General features: G+C 39.4%; 1 protein-coding gene across 3 annotated transcripts; it reads left to right on the top strand.

Moving 5' to 3' along the window:
* Positions 1-435: 435 nt before the first annotated feature.
* On the top strand, positions 436-20,465 carry atp1a3a (ATPase Na+/K+ transporting subunit alpha 3a). 3 transcript variants are annotated; one of them, XM_087787129.1, is made up of 24 exons: positions 436-530; positions 664-704; positions 6,169-6,285; positions 7,431-7,490; positions 7,561-7,764; positions 8,746-8,859; positions 9,812-9,946; positions 10,089-10,206; positions 10,792-10,880; positions 10,953-11,132; positions 12,305-12,503; positions 13,705-13,949; positions 14,129-14,321; positions 14,384-14,559; positions 14,654-14,790; positions 15,929-16,079; positions 16,156-16,324; positions 16,398-16,552; positions 16,767-16,890; positions 16,964-17,109; positions 17,179-17,309; positions 18,041-18,142; positions 18,792-18,883; positions 19,628-20,465. In XM_087787129.1, the coding sequence occupies exons 2-24, from the start codon at positions 699-701 to the stop codon at positions 19,654-19,656; spliced, it is 3,072 nt and encodes a 1,023-aa protein (XP_087643255.1). In that variant the 5' UTR covers positions 436-530; positions 664-698; the 3' UTR covers positions 19,657-20,465. The 3 variants fall into 3 exon arrangements, with proteins under 3 accessions (XP_087643255.1, XP_087643256.1, XP_087643257.1); XM_087787130.1 differs by having other exon boundaries at positions 461-546; XM_087787131.1 differs by having other exon boundaries at positions 468-530; positions 661-704.
* The last annotated feature ends 389 nt before the right edge of the window (positions 20,466-20,854 follow it).

The raw sequence follows: 20,854 nt of genomic DNA, 5'->3' as shown, positions 1-20,854 counted from the left end.
CCCTGCTCTAAGTTATCCAGAAGTAAGTAAGTAAGTAAGTCATTTTTATTTGTATAGCGCTTTTCCAGACCAGGGTCACAAAGCGCTTAAACAATCAAAACAAAATTCAATAAAGTATATACTTTAAAGATCAAGATAAAACTGATACACCTGACAGAACAGGAGATCCAGAAAATCAAGGAAAAGCCTTCCTGTCTGAAATGACCATGATGACGGACCATCTTTTACCTAGGCGACTGGGATAGGCTCCTTTGACGATTCTGAACTAATGGATTTTTTTTGCTTGTTTTTTGGGTAGAATAAACAAGATTAAAAGTTATTTGGTTCGTTTCGTTTCATCATCTGTTGCCCGCGGATGTCTACACTGTACAGGCTGAGTGCCGCGGTCGCACGCGGAGGGAGACGGCATCCACAGACGGAGCCGTCCCTGCGGATCTACTTTCCGCCGGCATCATTCGCAGGAGGAGGTCGACTCTCATCTCCTCACTCTTCTCCCTCTTCCAGGCCCTCTTTAAACACCCCGGAATTCTGTATCCTGGCTCTTAGGTAAAGCATCAATGTGTTGGTTAAAATATTAGATGTAAGAAGCGCGTGTGGTGTCGACATTTGTTGCTTTTTCTTCTTCTCTTCCAACTGTTGGTGGATCTTTAACTGTCCGAGCAGGAAAGACGCATTTCAACTGATCTGACTGCGACAAGATGGGGGTAAGAACCTTGTATCTATTTGTTTTTGTACACAAAACACGATTCATAAATCAAATTCCTTAAATCGATATCAAGTATTAAAATTGAGTTTTAATGTGAAAAGAATGACCTGTGTGTGTAAATAGGGGGATGCTTGTTGCCAGGTGCCATTTTTTTCATTCTGCGCCAGATTGGTGTTTAATCCGCCACCGCCTCAGACACAGGGTGTTTCAGATTATACCGATGTATAGTACATAGTTATATATGTAATACCGTTGATAATATACACTCGCGAAGTCACAGACGCCAGCTGTCAAAACGGATTCCTGAGGTGTGGTGTCCGTCAAGAGGTGGAGGTGACGTGAACATCTGGCAACCTCCTCTTCAGACTGATGGCGGAAACACCAGACTGTTGCGATAAAAAATAAAATAAAATAAAATAAACACCAGTCCGATGACACCGTGACAGGCTCGGATATAAACTACAATTGAAGCCAGAATAATGGCGCGATTAGCAAAACGCAGAATTATGTAAAGTGCTGTGAAAACGACAAGATGGACGCCAGAGTCCAGCAAGTGTGACATCATCAGATGTGTTCTGACGAAAAGTAGTGATTTAGTTTTGGAATTTAATACACGTTGGCTTCTATTTTTAAATTCTAAATGTATTGGAATAATGGCTACATGTGCAGGGTTGGCTGTGAATGCTGTGAAAAGCCCCTTTAAAATAATGTGATGTGATTCCAAACCATATGTTGCACATCTGACACACTGTTGCTCTGCTGCTGGTTCATCTCCCTCCAGTGTCACATACTCTGGTGTCACTCTAGTCTAGAATGACACACAACAAAATAAATGATGAACTCACACAGTGACAAACCATAGTTTCGGACGCCCTTTTCTGAAGAGACCTGAGTTTTACCTGATGGATGCCTTGACACGTTCTTCAGCCATAACACCTTAACTTACTTTCAGAAATCTCTCAGTGTCTTAATGACAGAAAATCATTCTTAAACTCTCTCAAGAACAAGTTCATGTCCAAGCAGTTGCAATGATGAATATCATTTTTTGAAACAGATAAAACACATCAATGAATCTCACTGATGTTTTAGACTTAAGTCAAAGAACTTTAGTAATTAGAGTTTAGATTCCTTATTCCAGTATTTATAAACTTATTATGATTTACTGTTCATTGCGGGTGTTATGTTCTGAAACCCATAGCATTAACCAAAATGTATATATCTATATATAGGTATAGAAAATGTTTAAACTATAGAAAGTATTGATATGGTGAAATTCTTGAGCTGAGCCAAAAGGCAAGGCTATATTATTATCCATGATTCTGTATCGATATTCGGTAATACTGCATCATTAACAACACTTTTTTGGCTTGCAAGTCATATTTTATCCGTTACCATCATTTGTATCGTTTATAGTCCAATAATGTGTGTGTAAAATAAAATCATTATATTTAATTCTTACAATTAACTGGAAAGTATTCACACCGCCTAGAAGGCAACAGTCATTCTGTCTTCTGTAGCTAAATGAACATTGAAATCCTGTGAGATTCCGGCGATAACTGAGGACGAGAAGATAGTCGTGGAAGGCGACCAACCACTGCACTGTATAAAAGTTCCTATACAGTACAAAGCATATAGGCTTTGTGTCAGTGGGTTAATTTACCTTAACAACAAATAATATGGATACCCCCCACTAGCACCCTCTCCATTGAACAATTATGACTTTCGGTTGTTTCCTAATGGTAACATCTCATATAATCTCATAGCTCTGTGTATAACTACAACGTTGAACTACTTCCCTGACAATGAGAGATGACTGACAGTGACCTCTCTGCTCCACATCCAGGCTCTAATGGGGGGTGGGATGAGGGAGCATCCAGGCCAAGTTAGGAAGATAGTGCCTGACTGTCACAGTTAGTAACACTCCCACTAAATTGCCAGAGGGGTTACCACGCTCAACCCTTGCTCTAGTGGACAGCAGGAGTGGGCCATGTGCACCAGGGGGTGGAAACTCCCACGCCTCAGCTCTTATTTAGATGGAGAGGGTGCATTGATATGAAATGGGACACATTTGATCATTTAAGTAATCAGTTAACATTAGTAATTATTTCATTTCAAATTATTACCACTGCCAAAAATGTTGTGTTTATGTTCAATAAAATTTAGCAGAACATTTAAAAAAAAAAAGTTTATTCATAAGTTGCATAATTGTTCTCATTTTCATTGAATCGATGATTATTCCCTCACCCTAAATAGTTTCCGTCTCAGTGCAGATGTGGAAAATTATGGATCCGTTCTTCTACACATCACCGACTGCATCATCATGATGGCAGGACTTGTGTCACGTGATGCTGGTCTCGGCACTGATAGTTAGTTGTACAAATGTCTTTAAAGTAAGTGCATGGTCAACATCTTAATTTTAGTGGTATTTGTTTTCTGCTCAAACCATTATCTGATAGATGGATGGATGGATAGATGCTTTTGATGATCAGCTAACGGAGAAATTATTTTAAAAACTCTTTTGTCATGGTGTACAAACATTTTTGAAGGCTTGTAATAAAGTGAAAATGAGCGGTAGCCAAATATCAACAGTGACATCATGGCTTGGGTGAGCAATTACATTTCTTCAAAGGCCAAATCATATACTGTGACTATTGTGAGGGGCCCGCATATAAGTAAAAAGGATATTATAAAATAGTATTAAGTTGTAATTTGATTGCATGTTATCTAACCTTTCATTCATGTCTATTTAAGAGCCTTACAACTAAAAAAAACATTTAAAATGAATCTACAGCAACAAAAATGAAATACAAAATGGGACGTTTAGTTATGCCATGATATAAATAAAATGAAGATAAATAAGATGATGTTGTCATTTTGCAATATTTCCTTTTTTAGAAATATTCTATGAAAACACTTTATTATCAAAAACATTGCCCACCTAAAGGACACGTAATGGAAAGAAAAGTAGGAAAATAGTCCTAAAACAAAGATCTTTAATAAATAATAAGGTAAATAATAATATTGTTTGCCACCAGAAACATTTATGAACATGTTATAGTTTTGCTGGGACCTCATGAGGGCCAAATAAACACAGTTAGAGGGACGCATTTTGCCCCTGGACCACACTTTACCCATGTCTGATATAGAGCATTAATAACTAAAACCGGTGTTACAAAAGTTGTAGCCCAACCGTTAATAATTTCATAAAAAGACTTGATATTTTCATTATATTTTAATGTGTGTAGAAACGGATCTTGTATAAAAGAAATACACATTTTCCCCTTTTTATTATTAAGTACAGTGAATCAATCATGTACAATATTTAGCTTTTGCAACATTACTCTGACCGAAGCAAAAATAAGTCACATTTAGAGAATTATTTAAATATAAAAGTTGTTGATTAAAACAATGAATCATTAGTGGTTTTGCAAGTGTTAACATGGTATTAATTTAGACGTCGTCGTCTTCACGGCTGCAACAGTGAACTCCTTCCTCGAATAAATCCTGCTGCAGATGAGTAGATCTGGGAGACAGATGGAGGATGGTGAATGTAAACAGGTTGAGAGGGTGAATGAAAGCTCAGATTAGGAAGCCCCTGACTCTTACACAGCGTACGATCTATGCACGTGTCAGGGTGGGGGTCAGGGTTTGCCCACCACTATTTTCTAGGTCGACTGGTCCAGTGATCAGAGCAATAATCCATAACTTGATGTGTGTAGTAATCAGTTGTAACTACGCCAGAAGCAGTAAACCCTCGACCGTCATGAAAGTATTTGCTTTACTAAACATGTTTTTTGTGTCCACTAAATTATTATTCTTTTTTTTTTTTACAACAAAATGCACACAACAGTTGATCCAATACATAGACATTCACAAACACGGTCACAATGATACACATATGTATGTACTATGATTGGGATATTATATGATTACTACAATTCCTGAATCTCGGGTGAAAAAAGGCAAAACAATAAGTAAAAACAATTGGTTATCTTCATTTAAATGTGAGATCCTTGGTTTAAGGACCCACATTTTTTTCCACATACAATGCAAAAAAGAGTCTTGTCCACAACTTCAAGTTTACTTCGTCAAAATATTGTTAATGATCGGATAGTACGTACGTAATATCATCTGTCCCCATGAAAATGTTCCAATATGAGTCCAGAAAAAGCCGCACAGACCTAACAACATGCATTCAAAGCCAAGGTGTTCAGTTTTCTTATAAAACCCAAGTCTCTAGAGAAATTATTGTCATTGTGGAGTCCCAGACACGACCCCTGAGGAGATGAAGTAGGAGATAATGGTCGGATATTTTCCATGTCAATGACTCACTAATGGATTGTTCCATCACCTGAATTAGAAAGTAAAACACCACATTAATGGACTGAAGTTATTCTTAATGCAGGGATGAAGGCGCTTACAAATATTATTACTTTTTAAATTATTGGCTTTCTACACTCTCTAGCTGTAGCATTTAAAGCACCTGACCCAAGGTCCTGATAAGGAAAAAGTGTTTTTCATCTGCCACACCTCAGTATGGAGGCATCCACGAGAAAAGTCAACTCGACTGGCTTCTGGTGATGAAGGAGCAGAAGTTCTTCATTCTGAATAACATTGCTTTTAATCTTCTCTCATGGCACCATTTTAAACTGGTTTCTTCCAGATATATGCTTCCCTACTGCAACCAGACCAAACTTGTCAGTAAAGAAGAACCGTCAGTTTGAAATTGAGAGCTTTTCCTTTTGGCTCAGCTGTTTCTTTTCTTTTTTTTTCTTTCTTAACGCTTCACAATTTTTAAAACTGAAGGTGCTGCAGTAAGTAATTTGTCAATCTCTACCTCCATCGTTCCCTCACTTATGAACAAACTCCCCAAGACATTCCTGACCGTTCCTAACTGAAAACTATAGCTAGTCTGGCAGCAAAACATCTCCTGTCTACATCAGTGATGAAATCACTAAACTCCCTGGATGTGGTGATAAATTCTATATACATACATAATATAATGTAATATATATGTGTAATATAATACAGTCCCTCTCTGGAAACAGAACAGCACTCTGACACTATCATATGAGGGGATGGATGTGTGAAAATGGAAAGCAGAAGAGAATAGTAGAGAGGGATTATTGTTCACTGGGTTAATCTCTCAGCATAGTAAACAGCAATAATCTGACTGCCTGCTGGACGGTACATCTGGGGGGGACACTGCACCTCTGGACAGATGGCATCAAATACACACAAGTACATACTGCAAGCACATGGCAACAAGCAAGTAATCACACGCATGCACAGACACACACACACACATGCGGAGTAAAGACGTCTATTGCAGACAAACAAAATTGATTCTTGTTGACTAGATTTTGTCTGTAGGGAGGTGCATTAAAACCTACTTGTGATTTGGGTTCTGTTCTTTTAAAGACATCTTTAGTTAAGTAGGTGTTGTTTCATTGTCTTCGCAGTATGGACGGTCGGACAGCTACCGCGTGGCGACCACGCAGGACAAGGACGAGAAAGAGTCCCCTAAGAAGAAGACGGGTGGAAAAGATATGGATGACCTCAAGAAAGAAGTTCCTATTGTGAGTACTTTTGTGCTAATGTTGATTATCTAATTCCATTTTCACAAGCAAAACCCTTCACCAAACCTAAATTGAAGGTTTGTGAGCTTTTGTTTTAGAAATGTACAGATAAGATACCTCTGTCAAAAGAATACAATGTTTTACAGTAATGTTTGGTTGACAGAAATCATTTATCGCTTCTGGGATAACACTTTAAATCCTCACCTTTTCACTGGGCTTTGTCTCTGGCTTAAAACCAACCATTCACAGTGCATGTTCTTTTTCTTTCTGCTGGTTAAAAAACAAGAACAGGTACCATTACTTCAAGGTACCCAGACCTCTAGTGAGTACCGTGAGATTGCACTTCAAAAACCTCTCAAGTGTCTGTCCTTTAATATCTTAACTCCTGAAAAAGCAACAGACCTCAATCAATTGCTTACTAAAATGTGTTTTCATCCAGATGCAATCAAAGAATATCATCGAGCCCCTGCGGGCGATATGTCATTTGTTAAGTTACATTAGGTAATTTGGTTGACAAAATTGCAGTGGTATTTGCTCCTATCCCTTTCTGTAAAGAAGACCTGTGTGCTCGAGAGAACACTTGTTTTCGACTGCTTAGAAACAGCGCATTTATCTAGTTCATGGTTCACTGCATTAGATATACAGGTGCTCGTCTTCATCCTAACAGCCCTTACAGTTAGACCTGCTGTCAAAAGCTTAGTTAAAGGCAAAGATGGAGGTAAAGTCTCCTTTTCAATCACCCCCAACAAAATATAACTCTTCCAATAATCCTTTATTTGATCTCTAAAAGTACAAGTATGTGAAAAGGTCTCGAGTGTATGTTCTTCATTAATAGATTTATTTTTTCATCTTCTTATATTAAGGGAATGTTTTGAATGACTTATTACTAAAAAATTGAAGAATGGAAGTTGATACAATACTTTCTTCAAACCTGCAAAACACATTTAAACTCAAAATTTGAGCAATTTCTTGACACTTTTGATCTCTAAGTAAGTGTACCTGATCTCTGATGCCTATGAATGAGATACTCCTTGTCATTGTGTTGTGAACTAAGGAGGATAGTACAGTATGTCAATATCTAAAGCCATGATTTAGCTTCTACATCTATGGATGAATTTAATGCTTCTTTACCACTTTCTTTTCAGACGGAACATAAAATGTCTGTAGAGGAGGTCTGCAGGAAGTACAACACTGATATTGTTCAGGTATGCGTTTACTTCCTCTCACACATTGATGTTGTCAAACTGTTATTTACTGCTTCACTTTCTTATGCAGGGTTTGACTAACGCCCGGGCAGCAGAGTACCTGGCCAGAGATGGACCTAACGCGTTGACTCCACCCCCGACAACTCCCGAGTGGGTGAAGTTCTGTCGCCAGCTGTTCGGCGGCTTCTCCATCCTGCTGTGGATCGGTGCAATCCTCTGTTTCCTGGCCTACGCCATCCAGGCCGCCACGGAGGACGAACCTGCTGGAGATAACGTGAGTAGGACCCGTGACTGCAGGGGGATATACAGCTTCTTATTCATGATGCAATATGCCGAGTCAACGTGAAGCTCTGACTCAGGCTCGCCACGCTGCCGAGCAAGCGTCTGTGTTGTCACATATTATTCCGAGCACATCCATCCGAGGCTGCCACGGGGAGTCTGACTCCTGGTGCCGGCGACCAGAGGTTGAGAGGGCATTTGTGGGTCAACTGTGTATGATAACAGGTCGCAGCGAGAGAGGAGCTGTGAGGTCAAGGCTAAACGGTGATGAGGCACAGCTTGAATGACTGAATATCAAGAATGGCACCACAGGGAAGGAAAACATGTCTGCAGAGAGCAGCAACTGTTGTGACAATACAGCAGCATCATAGTTGTTTTTATTCATTCAAAATAATGAAGGTGCCTTTCTTATAGACTTGTATTTGACACTAAAACCTCAAGAACATTTGAAGTGTAAGGACTTCAAAGATTAATAATTTGAAAATATTCTGTAAATAAGGGAGGGTCAAGATAAATGCACAGATTGGTCAAAAATATAATTAGTTGAATACAAATATTTTTTTCCGTAAAATAGAAAAGTATGAATGAGCATTAGAAATATTGAAACTGTTTAAGAAAAAATATAATAATAGTTGGATCAGCTGAAAATAGTTTGAATACAGTTGAAAAATATAAGATTTGTGTGTGCAATGATGGATACAAAACTAATATTGTGTATGATTCAAATTGGATTTTGTAAAAAAAAAAAATTGACCAAAGGATAAATAAATGAAAGCTGATAAACACTTTTACAGTGTTTCACATTCTCCAGGTCACAGAGTCTAAAAACAAACTGTCTGGACTCAAACATCTGCACAAAGCTTTTCCTTTCCTAAAAATATCATCATTTCCTTCCCTCTGTTCTTTTTTTATACCTTTATTTAGATCAGAGTGAAGTCATCAATTCCTAAATCCAACACATATTTTCTCTCTGCAGTTGTACCTGGGTATCGTCCTGTCGGCCGTCGTCATTATCACCGGCTGCTTCTCCTACTTCCAAGAGGCCAAGAGCTCCAAGATCATGGAGTCTTTCAAGAACATGGTCCCTCAGGTACTATATAATCCAATGAAAACTGAACTTTTTTCAAATAAGATAGGACAATCATTTTAAATAATTCAGGTTATTTAATATTTATGATCTGACAAAATATTTCCAGGCTTTTATCCCTATTTAATTATTTTATTTTGAACCTTGTGTAATTTTCATATGATGGTGTTAGTAAACATCGCCTCAGAATGACTGTTTCAACTTAAGCCTTCTTTTAACTTGACTTTACAGTCATTTTTTTAATAAACCATATCACCTTATGTAGGATTCTTAAGAGACCTTGGCTCCTGCAAGGGTTTGAGTGGCGTCATCTACAGTCTATGCTGTAACTGAAAAAAACAAACAGTTTTAATGCAAGCATTTATTTATAAAACCAAAACATAAAGTTTAATATGAAGAAGATTGTTTAAATTAGGGAATAAATTCAATTTTAGTTCAAAATTAAAAATTATGAACGAATATTATATGGAGAAATGAATGCATCATCTTTTGCAATATGGCTAAAATCCGTAATTTATAGTTACAATGAAATTGAAACATGTTTTTTGTGTTTTTTATACCCCTTTAATTGTACGTTTTGATCATTTTAAATACACGTTGATAAGTTTTTAAGGGTTGTTGAAATGGCACCTACACAAGAATCAACCTTACTATACAGTATAATCCCTCTAAAGACTTAATATATAAAAGCAATCAAAGGAAGTTCCCTTCTCCTGATGCCAGTCATTCACCTTAGATACCTCGGTACACTGTCAAATGACTTGAGGTGGTTCACCATAGATCAAGAAGTAGTTATTGTGCAGACCTGAGCTCTCACTTCTTCTCTGTCACGACTGGAGTTAACCGGTTGCGGGTGTTAATGGACGTGGGAATGCATCAATGACACCACATGAATCACAGTAATAGTCTGTGGATCACATGACGTCGTTACACTGAGCTCTTGTTGTAATTGCAGCAAGCCCTGGTGATTCGTGAAGGCGAGAAGATGCAGATTAATGCTGAGCAGGTGGTAGCAGGAGATCTGGTGGAGGTGAAGGGTGGAGACCGGATCCCTGCTGACCTTCGTATCACCTCTGCTCATGGATGCAAGGTAGGACTCAAAAGCCCCTCTTTGTGTGTTAAATTCAACCTTTAAGTCTTGGGACTTAACAGCTGTGTAAACACTCTTGTAAATATAGTAACGTTTACTCTGATTCATGAGTGATCTAAATGATCTCTACTGTTTGTTCCAGGTGGATAACTCCTCCCTGACTGGTGAATCTGAGCCTCAGACCCGGTCACCAGACTGCACACACGACAACCCTCTGGAGACTCGCAACATCACCTTCTTCTCCACCAACTGTGTTGAAGGTTCTTTTTTCTATCTCTGAATACACACACAAACACACTCCTGTTTTGTTAACCAGATGTGTATGTCTGCGAGGAATGCAAGAGCGTCAGCAGATGTCGGATCATTTTAAAAATAAACAGTCTTAACATTTTAGAACTGGCATAGTCGTCCTGGACATGGCTGGCGCCCTCTTTTGGACAATATGCCTCATTACAGTATTTGACCTTTTTCTGACTTGTAACCTTTTTTTAATGTGAACAATTTCATGTATTGAGAATTTAAAATCACATCAAATTACTTGATAATTTCCAAATTAAGTCAAAAGGCTGAGCAGAAAAGGTTTATACTTCAATTATTATTCATTTTTACCAATTTGTGTCCTTTATCATTTGCCTCTGTTGTATTTGGAAACAAAAAAATGTAAAATACTTCCCCATTCAACAGTCTGGTGATTCACATGCACCGCAATGTATTTTATAAGTAGTGCGTTTGTCAGTATTGACTAAAAATAAAATTAAAAATAAAAAAGATTTATCACCTTATGAAGTATTATGATTATCATTCACCTCTTATTTGGGTCATAAATCAAATTCTCGTCTTTGCAGGAACGGCCCGTGGAATCGTCGTGTGCACAGGTGATCGTACGGTAATGGGTCGTATCGCCACCCTCGCGTCAGGACTGGAGACTGGAAAGGTGATTCATTTATTGTTTTACTTGCCAGCAAGTGGTAGATTTCCACTAAACCTCTGTTGATCTTCTGTGTAGACCCCAATCGCGAAGGAGATCGAGCACTTCATCCACATTATCACAGGAGTCGCTGTGTTTTTGGGAGTGACATTCTTTGTCCTCTCCATTGCCCTGGGATACACCTGGCTGGAGGCCGTCATCTTCCTCATCGGTATCATTGTGGCCAATGTGCCTGAAGGACTCCTGGCCACTGTCACCGTGAGTACCTGACCAAGTGTGTGTGTGATCGATAGATTTTGAAATTATAAGACCTGTTATCCTGCAATGATGATAAAATACCAGAAAATAAAGTGTCTTGTGGGATGAACATTAATGAAGATATAATTGAGATAAACTGAATCTTAATTGCAATATTGGTAAAAAAAAAAAAAAAAACGTTCAGCCCTATTCTGTTCTGTGTTAAGTTGTTTGTTCTGTTGTGTGGGTTTCCTACTGTCAGTCTGATTTCCTCCCACTCTCCCAGAAATACACAGAGGTTAATTTACGACTCCAAATGCGGTCTCCTGCCTCCTGCTCCGACTAATGAAGTATTAAAAGGCCAATTCTGTTTTGCAAATGCTTCTCTTTGAAATGGCTAAACAGGGTTTAAAAGCTTGTCTGCTCCAGTTGAACAGGAACTGTTCCACATATTGTCTGGCTAAGCATATGAGAGTGTTTTATTCATAAAATTATTCTTATATAATGACCATATCAACTGTCGACTATATTTTAGAAGTAGGGGCTTTAAAAAGCAGGAAAAAAAATCAAGCATCACTGTAATTAATCTCCTCTCTGTGTGAATCTGTATTCTTTATGTATCCTGGCTGTGTCCATGTTTGCTACAATCTCTGCTTCTCTGTGCCATGTTGTGTTGTGTTTTGCCATTGTTGTGTATATCGTGCATTCCTGTGTGTCTCAAGTGTGTGTTTGTGTGTCTCTCTGTCCATCCTCGTGTCTCCCCCTCTTTCTTCCAGGCTGGTCGTGTTGCCGCCTGCAACGACAACAACTAGCTAATGTAATGATTTTAGGCATCTGCATAAGGCGAATGATTACTTCTCAAATCCTTCTCTGCTCGTTCTGAATTTGGTTTATTTTGGGTCTCATGGGTTTTGCCGTAGTTGGCATGGTAACATTCTGCACTGCTGCTCTGCTTCACTGCAACACTGCCTCGTTCTACTACTATTGTTGCACTGCATCTTTGGCTGTTGTCTTTTTTTATCGTTCAACTGCATTTTGCTTTTAGGCAGCTTGATTTCGCTGTATGAAGGAATTCGATTTGCTTTGTTTTTCTGCTTTAGTTTAAGTTCCTGGTTTTCTCTTGATGTCTTTGCCTGTAAACAATCACTCTCTCTCACACATTCTTTGTTCCATCTTTCCATCTTCACTCTCAGGTTTGTTTGACTCTGACCGCGAAGCGAATGGCACGAAAGAACTGCCTGGTCAAGAACCTGGAGGCCGTGGAGACACTTGGCTCCACCTCCACCATCTGCTCCGACAAAACTGGCACGCTGACCCAGAACAGGATGACGGTAGCCCACATGTGGTTCGACAACCAGATCCACGAGGCAGACACCACCGAGGACCAGTCCGGTAATTAAGTAGCGCTAAAGACCTACATATAAAACTGTGCCAATAAACTCTTCACCCTTTAGTCTACAATAATTATGTACATGTGGATCTGACTTTATTTTGATTATATTACCTTTTTAATGTTTGTTCATTTTTTCAATTCATTTCAAATGTTTTTGGCATTCATTAACATTACTGTGTAATAACAGTTTAACTATAAAGATAAAAAACTGAATTCAACTATTTAACATGGTAAGAACTAATATGAAATGATTAAGCAAATTGAGATGATAAACTAATCCAACTAAGTGTTACAATATCAAACATGTCAAGATGTTGTTGTGGTCTTTGAGACATTTCTTAATGCAGGGTTTTTGCCTCAAAATAATGCAAAACCTTATGAAAACCACCCAAAATCGAAATACACACAACTACATATAAAATTACTTTCCAGATAGTTTTCCAACTTGATTAATTTTTGACCCTCGCTCCAATTTTCCGTTCTAGCTTCCTCTCTGTGAACTCATCATCCTTGCGCATGCCTTACATTATCAGAAACCATTTCTGCTTTCAGAACGATCTGTCTTTTTTGTTAAATCACGCCGATCGTACAGTAATAATTTCATTAGACTCGTCATGTTTGAGCAGAAGTTCCGTAACGATCTTCCTCTGCCTCTGCGTTTGATGTAAGAGTCTACTGACTCCTTCAAGAAGCATCTTAAGAACTTTTATTTTCTTGTCTGTATGTTATCTTGACCTTTTAAAGTATGTATTCTAAATGTGTATTGTTTTAATTGTTTAAGCGCTTTACAAAGAATAATAACTTACTATAATATATGGGCCATGTGTGTCAAACTTGATTTCCTCAAAGTAATTTTAAGTGGCCCGCTGGAGGTATGGCTGAAAGTAGATTAATATTCATGTTGATATGATGATCTGCAGAGTCGCAAGTGTGTAAGATAAGTTCAATATTTATGTTGTTATTTGATTAACTCTTAAAAGATTTTGGCTCCAATGTCATTGAGTTTGACACAACTGCTTATGCAGGATTGTTGCGGGCCACTGTAATGACCATTACCACCATAACCAGGTGGTAAAACTAGTATAGCATAGAAAAGCATAGTTTGGGTTGATTAAATGCATACATTATCATTATAAAGTTCAGGCTCAAGACAAGAAAAATATAGTTACCGTCGTACCTTCACTTCTCTCTGTCCTGCAGGCTCCTCCTTTGACAAAAGCTCCACAACCTGGGTGTCTCTGGCTCGCGTCGCCGCCCTGTGTAACCGCGCCGTCTTCAAGGCTGGCCAGGATTCACTGCCCATCCTGAAGCGCGACGTGGCCGGAGACGCATCGGAGTCCGCTCTGCTCAAATGCATCGAGTTGTCCTGCGGTGCCGTGAAGCTCATGAGGGACAAGAACAAGAAGGTGGCGGAGATTCCCTTCAACTCCACCAACAAGTATCAGGTTTGTGTGTTTTTCTTTGTGTTTGTCCATTCTTAACTAATTAAAATGACTTTGGGATAAATGGGTTCATAAAACTACAATTCTATGTTCAGCAACACATGTTAAAAAAATTTGGAGGGTCTGTGAAACCCACCTGACTTTCGGTGTTTCATCAATATTTCCTTCTATTTTTCCTCCAGCTTTCTATTCACGAACCCGAGGATGAAAGTGACAACCGCTACCTTCTGGTGATGAAGGGGGCACCAGAGAGGATCCTGGACCGCTGCACCACCATCATGCTGCAGGGCAAAGAGCAGGCGATGGACGATGAGTTGAAGGAAGCTTTCCAAAACGCTTACCTGGAACTGGGAGGACTGGGCGAGAGAGTGCTGGGTAAAGATAGCTCTCCTCAGTCCGTCAATTTGTCTCATCTCACCATCGCTGTCCTTCTCCAGGCTTCTGTCATGTCTTCCTGCCGGAGGACAAGTACCCCAAAGGTTTCGCCTTCGACACCGATGACGTCAACTTCCAGACGGACAACCTGTGCTTCGTGGGTCTGATGTCTATGATCGACCCTCCTCGTGCTGCTGTGCCAGATGCCGTGGGGAAATGTCGCTCAGCTGGAATCAAGGTGCGGCAGCTCACACTTTTTTGTTTATATTTATTTTTGAATGTTTCATTTATTTGGTGTTGTTTAATGACTCCGAATGTTTCTGCTTGTTAAGGTCATCATGGTCACCGGAGATCATCCAATCACAGCCAAGGCTATCGCTAAAGGCGTTGGCATCATTTCAGAAGGCAACGAGACAGTGGAGGACATCGCTGCACGTCTCAACATACCAGTCAGCCAGGTCAACCCCAGGTGAGCAACACTAGCTCATCTACCTCACATGATCGTATTTTACTAATCTCCCTCGGCAGCAAACAGAATAGAATGGTTAGCCTTTACTAATTGAAAGGTAGACTGATGGTAGTTCCTCCTTCACTACACCAATGAACCCAAGAGACACTTGGGTTTTCTTCTTAAAGTACAAAGATGGATCCCTTTGTTACATTTACATTTACTCAATTTGTAACATTGAATGTGTTGCGAAATGTATTATTATGTTATTAACTTCAAGGATCTTCACTTGCTAGAAACCAGAATGTTAAAGTCCTTAATATATAATTGATTTTATATCAGAATCAGATTAAGAAAACGTTTATATTATAAATATATTGTATTTTATAATGACATTCTTTTGGGGCTTTTCTGGTGCACTTTCTCCTTCAAGAATCGACATTCGAATACAAATTCGAAAGCAACTTTTTACACATATTTAAATCTATTGTGGGAATATTTAAAGGTGTAAAGTCAGTTCTACTACTTATACAACACATTATTGTAGTCCTTTAACAATGATTGGAGTGTAACCAGGAGAAGAAGGGTTTTTCCTACTTGACAAAAAAGTTGATTTACCTTCATGAAGACTTTTGACTCGCTCACTTGAGAGTTTTAAAACTTGTTTGTGCTTTTTTAATGCCTTAAAAAAAATCTTTATATTTCCTCCTTTATTATATTTTGTCTTATGCATGTTTTATGTGAAGAATTGAAAAGCCCTGGTTATTCTGATTTCTTCTTGGTTATTCTGATTGATTTAGTAATGTTGTCTTGGGTCTAAGTGGGCGAGACATTCAAAGCTAAATGCTGAAACCCAGGTGTGCCCATTGCATTGATTGGTTAATAGAAACAGTGAGCGTGACATTAGAAAATAGAAGGAACCGAGCATTACAATCCTTACTGTTGATAAGAATAAGACCATTTCAGACCAGAGCTTGTGCAATACGGATATTTCCTGCAAAGAGGCTTTTACTGAAAACGTTATCTTCAGTCAAGCATATTAAAGCAGAAATGTTGTCAACAGAAATTAATCTAGATATAAATTCTGTTCACCTTTTTCCGAAACAAACGCTGATGTCTTCCTGTACATTTTCCTCACGACCGTATGCGTGTCTCACAGGGACGCCAAGGCTTGTGTGATCCACGGAACAGACCTTAAAGAACTGGATCAAGATCAGATGGACGACATCCTGAGGAATCACACAGAGATCGTCTTTGCCAGAACCTCCCCACAGCAGAAGCTCATCATCGTGGAGGGCTGTCAGAGACAGGTTCGTGCACGTTTTGAAGGTGACGTGTGACCCCCTGTGGTCGGTGTGAGTGACCCCCTGGTCTCTCTTGTGTCAGGGTGCTATCGTGGCTGTGACTGGAGATGGTGTTAATGACTCCCCAGCTCTGAAAAAAGCTGATATCGGCGTAGCCATGGGAATCTCCGGCTCTGACGTTTCCAAACAAGCCGCGGACATGATCCTGCTGGACGACAACTTCGCCTCCATTGTTACGGGGGTTGAAGAAGGTGAGAAAAGACAAAAAAGAAATGACACATGATAAAACCAGACTGACACTTTGTTTTTCAAAACTGCAATCAGGTCGTCTGATCTTTGACAACCTGAAAAAGTCCATCGCCTACACTCTGACCAGCAACATCCCGGAGATCACTCCCTTCCTCTTCTTCATCCTGGTCAACATCCCTCTCCCGCTGGGCACCATCACCATCCTCTGCATCGACCTCGGAACAGACATGGTTGTTATTTTGTTTTACTAAACTATTTCAATGTTATATATTTGTGTTTATCATACCACAGTTCAATTTCGAATGTTTTCTTTTGCCACCAACTTAATATTTGTATCAAAACAATCAAACTTTCAGTCAATTTCTAACAAGCTAAAAGTGTAGAAGCATCAAAAACATGTCTTAAAGTTCATTTTAATAACATGAACTCTCTCTCTCTCCTCAGGTACCAGCCATCTCTCTGGCCTACGAGGCTGCAGAGAGTGACATCATGAAGCGACAGCCCAGGAACCCAGCGAGAGACAAACTGGTCAACGAGAGACTCATCAGCATCGCCTACGGACAGATCGGTACCAGATATTTCTGATAGAGATCCATCATATATTGAGAAGTGAGAGGTTCACGCTGGACACTTGGCTGCAGGTATGATCCAGGCTCTGGGAGGTTTCTTCGCCTACTTCGTCATCATGGCTGAAAACGGGTTCCTGCCAGACTGCCTCGTCGGCATCCGGCTCAACTGGGACGATCGCTCCAACAACGACCTGGAGGACAGTTACGGCCAGCAATGGGTACAAGATTTTTATAAGTCTTAGGAACCTACTTGTACAATTTGCTCATACCAATGATTCTCCGACCAGACCTACGAGCAACGCAAGATCGTGGAGTTCACCTGCCACACAGCCTTCTTCGTCAGTATCGTGGTGGTGCAGTGGGCCGACGTCATCATTTGCAAGACCAGACGTAACTCCGTGTTCCAGCAGGGCATGAGGTGAGTGTCGACGCGCGCACTTTTTATCTCTTCAAAAACACACACACTCAACTTTATTTTTATTTTTCCTCATCTTCTGATGTAATTATGTAAAAATATTAAAAAGCTACATTACATCATAAAGGTTTATAGATATTTCAGGTTTTTCTGAAAAATTTATCATGTTACCAGTAAGTCTTCAATAGAAGAAGGACGTTACAGACGAGCAGTATTTGGATGTTTTGAAGTGTATTTCTGGATGAAGACAACTGAGCTCCAGTAACACGGACATTCACTTTTTACACGAAAAAGTAACAACTTACTCAGAAAATAATCCTAACCCAGTAAACATGAGGATGAATAGAAAATTTGTGAATTTTGGGTAAACTATTCTAAAATAAAACGGACATGATTCAGCCGTTGTGTGTGTTAAGAGGCAATACTCCAGCTGCAGTTTACCACTTGGGCCACTAGATGCCAGTGGAGACACGCTCGTCTCTTAGCAAGTACTTCAACTCGCACAACCAGACGATCAGGCTTTTCTTTCCAGCTGTGCCTGTTGGGACACGTCTTAATTTCCTCAGTGCAGATTCTCAGTTTGAGGTGAAGATGAACCAGACGACATGATCTAGTTTCCTTCATTGATTATTTTTCATAGATTCTGTCCTGAAATATCTCGTCCACACACTTCCTCGCCGTCCTCACCCACCATCTGCATGACCTTGTTGTGTCTCTGTCTCTCCGTCCTGCAGGAATAAGATTCTTATCTTCGGCCTGTTTGAGGAAACGGCTCTCGCCGCGTTTCTGTCCTACTGCCCAGGGATGGATGTGGCTCTGCGGATGTACCCCCTCAAGTGAGTCACCCCATAACAAGCTCAGCGTCACAAGCTTTAGCCTTGTTTTTTGCCACATTTTGCGGATAAGAAATCTGTCTTTTTCGATGCAGTTAACAAGACCAGAACATTGAAATAAATCAGCTGCCTTCTTAAGGCATGATAGGATAAATATGTACTCACAGATCTTGACTACAGTCCACCTTTATGGAATTTAATATTAAGAATTTCATTTTAATTAAAATTCCAGTGTTTTTTTTGTTTTAATTAATATTAAAAGTAAGAAGGACTGTTATGTTTTTTATTTTTTTTTTTTTTTACTATCTGTGATTTTGACATTTAAAATGAAGTGTTTTTCTTAAAATGTATGAATGATGACTCATTAAGCTAACGCTTTCTTACAGAGCGATTAATTTTGATGCATTTATAATGTATTAACAAACTAAAGCCAACTTGCTAGTGAGACCCTTAATATTTGATAAGAATGTCAATCAAAGTTTTTACAAAATATATTTCATTTTGTACGATGATTCTCTCGAGACCGGGTGGTTCTTAAAGTTCTTGTCTATTTTGAAGTCAGTAGAAAATTGTGCCACCGTTATCTGTGGCCGTTATTGAAATAATTCTTTTGTCACTGGGCAGCGTTACAACCACTTCTCTTCTCTTTCAGGCCGAGCTGGTGGTTCTGTGCTTTCCCGTACAGTTTCCTCATCTTTGTTTACGATGAGATCCGAAAACTCATCCTTCGCCGGAACCCAGGAGGTAAATTTTTGTGCACAGACACACACACAGTGTTTAATGTTAGTGAACACACTCGCACCAACACACGTTTATTGAGGCCGAATCTGGCCTAACGTGTCATTTAATGTTGTCTCGTAATAACAGTAGATTAATGTTCATGTTCAAGATAAGGAAAAGGGTTTTTCAATTTTAATAAATATAGAGACTTTTAATAAAATTAAGTATACAATAATAAACTGATGTTAAAGGAAAGGAATTGAATCACAAGTTTGTGATAAAGGATAAAACGTAACATTAAGTAAATATGTGTTTCGTTCATTTAAAGCCCCTTGTTGGGTTCACTTTGACAGCCCTGAACTAATGGATGTTTTTCTCAGACTCAGCCACTGTAAAGAGTCATATTTATTGTTTAATATGGAAACATGACAAGTTACTGAATTTCTCTTGGCGTTAAGTGAGAACACCTCCCTTCAACAAAACTTTTATCATCAGTTATGATTCCATATTGATAAAAATCCAATAATATGATCTAGTCTTTGTTGCGCTGCATGATGTTCAGTCCGTGGGAGAGGAAGTCTTTCCTGGTATCACGGGCGGAAGTTTCACTTCATTGTTGACTGAACGTATTACTGAAAATTCTTTCTGACTATTGCCGGTAAAAAATAAAATATTAAAAATAAATTGTTTGCGTCCAGAAAACCTCGGCCACTGTCTAACGATTCTAATCTTTCTCTCTGGTTTCTCTTTCTTCTCTTCTGTCTGCAGGCTGGGTGGAAAAAGAAACGTACTATTAAATTATCGAATCATCGTTTACTCTCCACCCGCCCTTCTCCCCGACCTCACCTCTTCTCCATCCCTCTTTCCTCCATTCCTTTTGTCTCATCAACTGTCTCTCCTCGTCCTTCCATCATCATCACGCGCTCTAAACAACAAGTGGACCAACATCAGAGGGGGAGGGGGGCGTCCAGGTTTCCGTGGATCCCCTCGCCTCCCCGTCCTCTTCGATACTTTCGATTTCATCCAGCAAAAAACCTGCCGTCAGATTCGAGCCGCGTCTGTATCGCTGCCGTCACTCGCCGACATCGTGGGTGCGTTTACTTCTGGGGGTCCAGCTCCCCTGACACTGCCATTTTCCAGCCATCGGACTGCCGCTACTTTTCTAAATCTCCTTCCCGACACACCTCAAACACTCGCTAACTATCACTGGTGTGACTAGTTTTTGTCGACAATTAGGGCGTTATTTAAACATGTTAACATTACAAGATGGTGTAAAAGCTAGTTTTGGCCATGATTAATCACACATAGCCTCACCCCGTCCTCCCCCCCCTGCCTGCCGCTCTGACCCTGATCGTCTGTATCGTTGTGACGCCGTGCGAACCTTTGTAAAACCTTCCTCTGACTCTTACACTCCACCCGCCATACATCCTTCCGTCCCCTCCTCCACCCTTCCTAAAAAGAAAAAAAAGAAACAATCTTTCTGTGTCCTCGGAAATAAGAGATTTCTCTCCGATTTCAATGTAAACAAAAGGGTGACGTACCTTGACTTGTGAACCACCGCAAAGAAAAAAAGAAGTGAAATAAAACAGAAGGATCTCTATCTTTTTCAGACTCGTCTCTTTTTTCTATGTGGATCAACTCGTCAATTCTCCCGAATTTCGGTGGATGTGGGGGAAAAACACATGTAATATTATAAATGAGTAATTTGGGTTCATTAGATTCATTCTTAGTAATGTATTTTCTATAACATAAAAAGAAAATATAAAAACTAATCTGAAAGAAAAAAAACAACATAAGGGATCAAATCAAAAGTGTTATCAAATTTAATTTCGGTAATTCTTTAAAGAAAGTGAAAAGGACTTTCCCTTTTTTTAGTGAATATTTAGAATATTTTTAATGGCTTTTGCTTAAGATTCCTAAATGTACACTTCTCTGTGATATTTTTAATTTTAAACTTTGAAACGTCTGCAGCGGAGATCTGACCAGCTTGTTAAA

Source organism: Callionymus lyra, chromosome 3 (assembly GCF_982586985.1).
Source record: "Callionymus lyra chromosome 3, fCalLyr1.hap1.1, whole genome shotgun sequence".
NCBI classification, from domain to species: Eukaryota; Metazoa; Chordata; class Actinopteri; order Syngnathiformes; family Callionymidae; genus Callionymus; species Callionymus lyra.
This window is presented reverse-complemented; position numbering and strand designations above follow the sequence as displayed.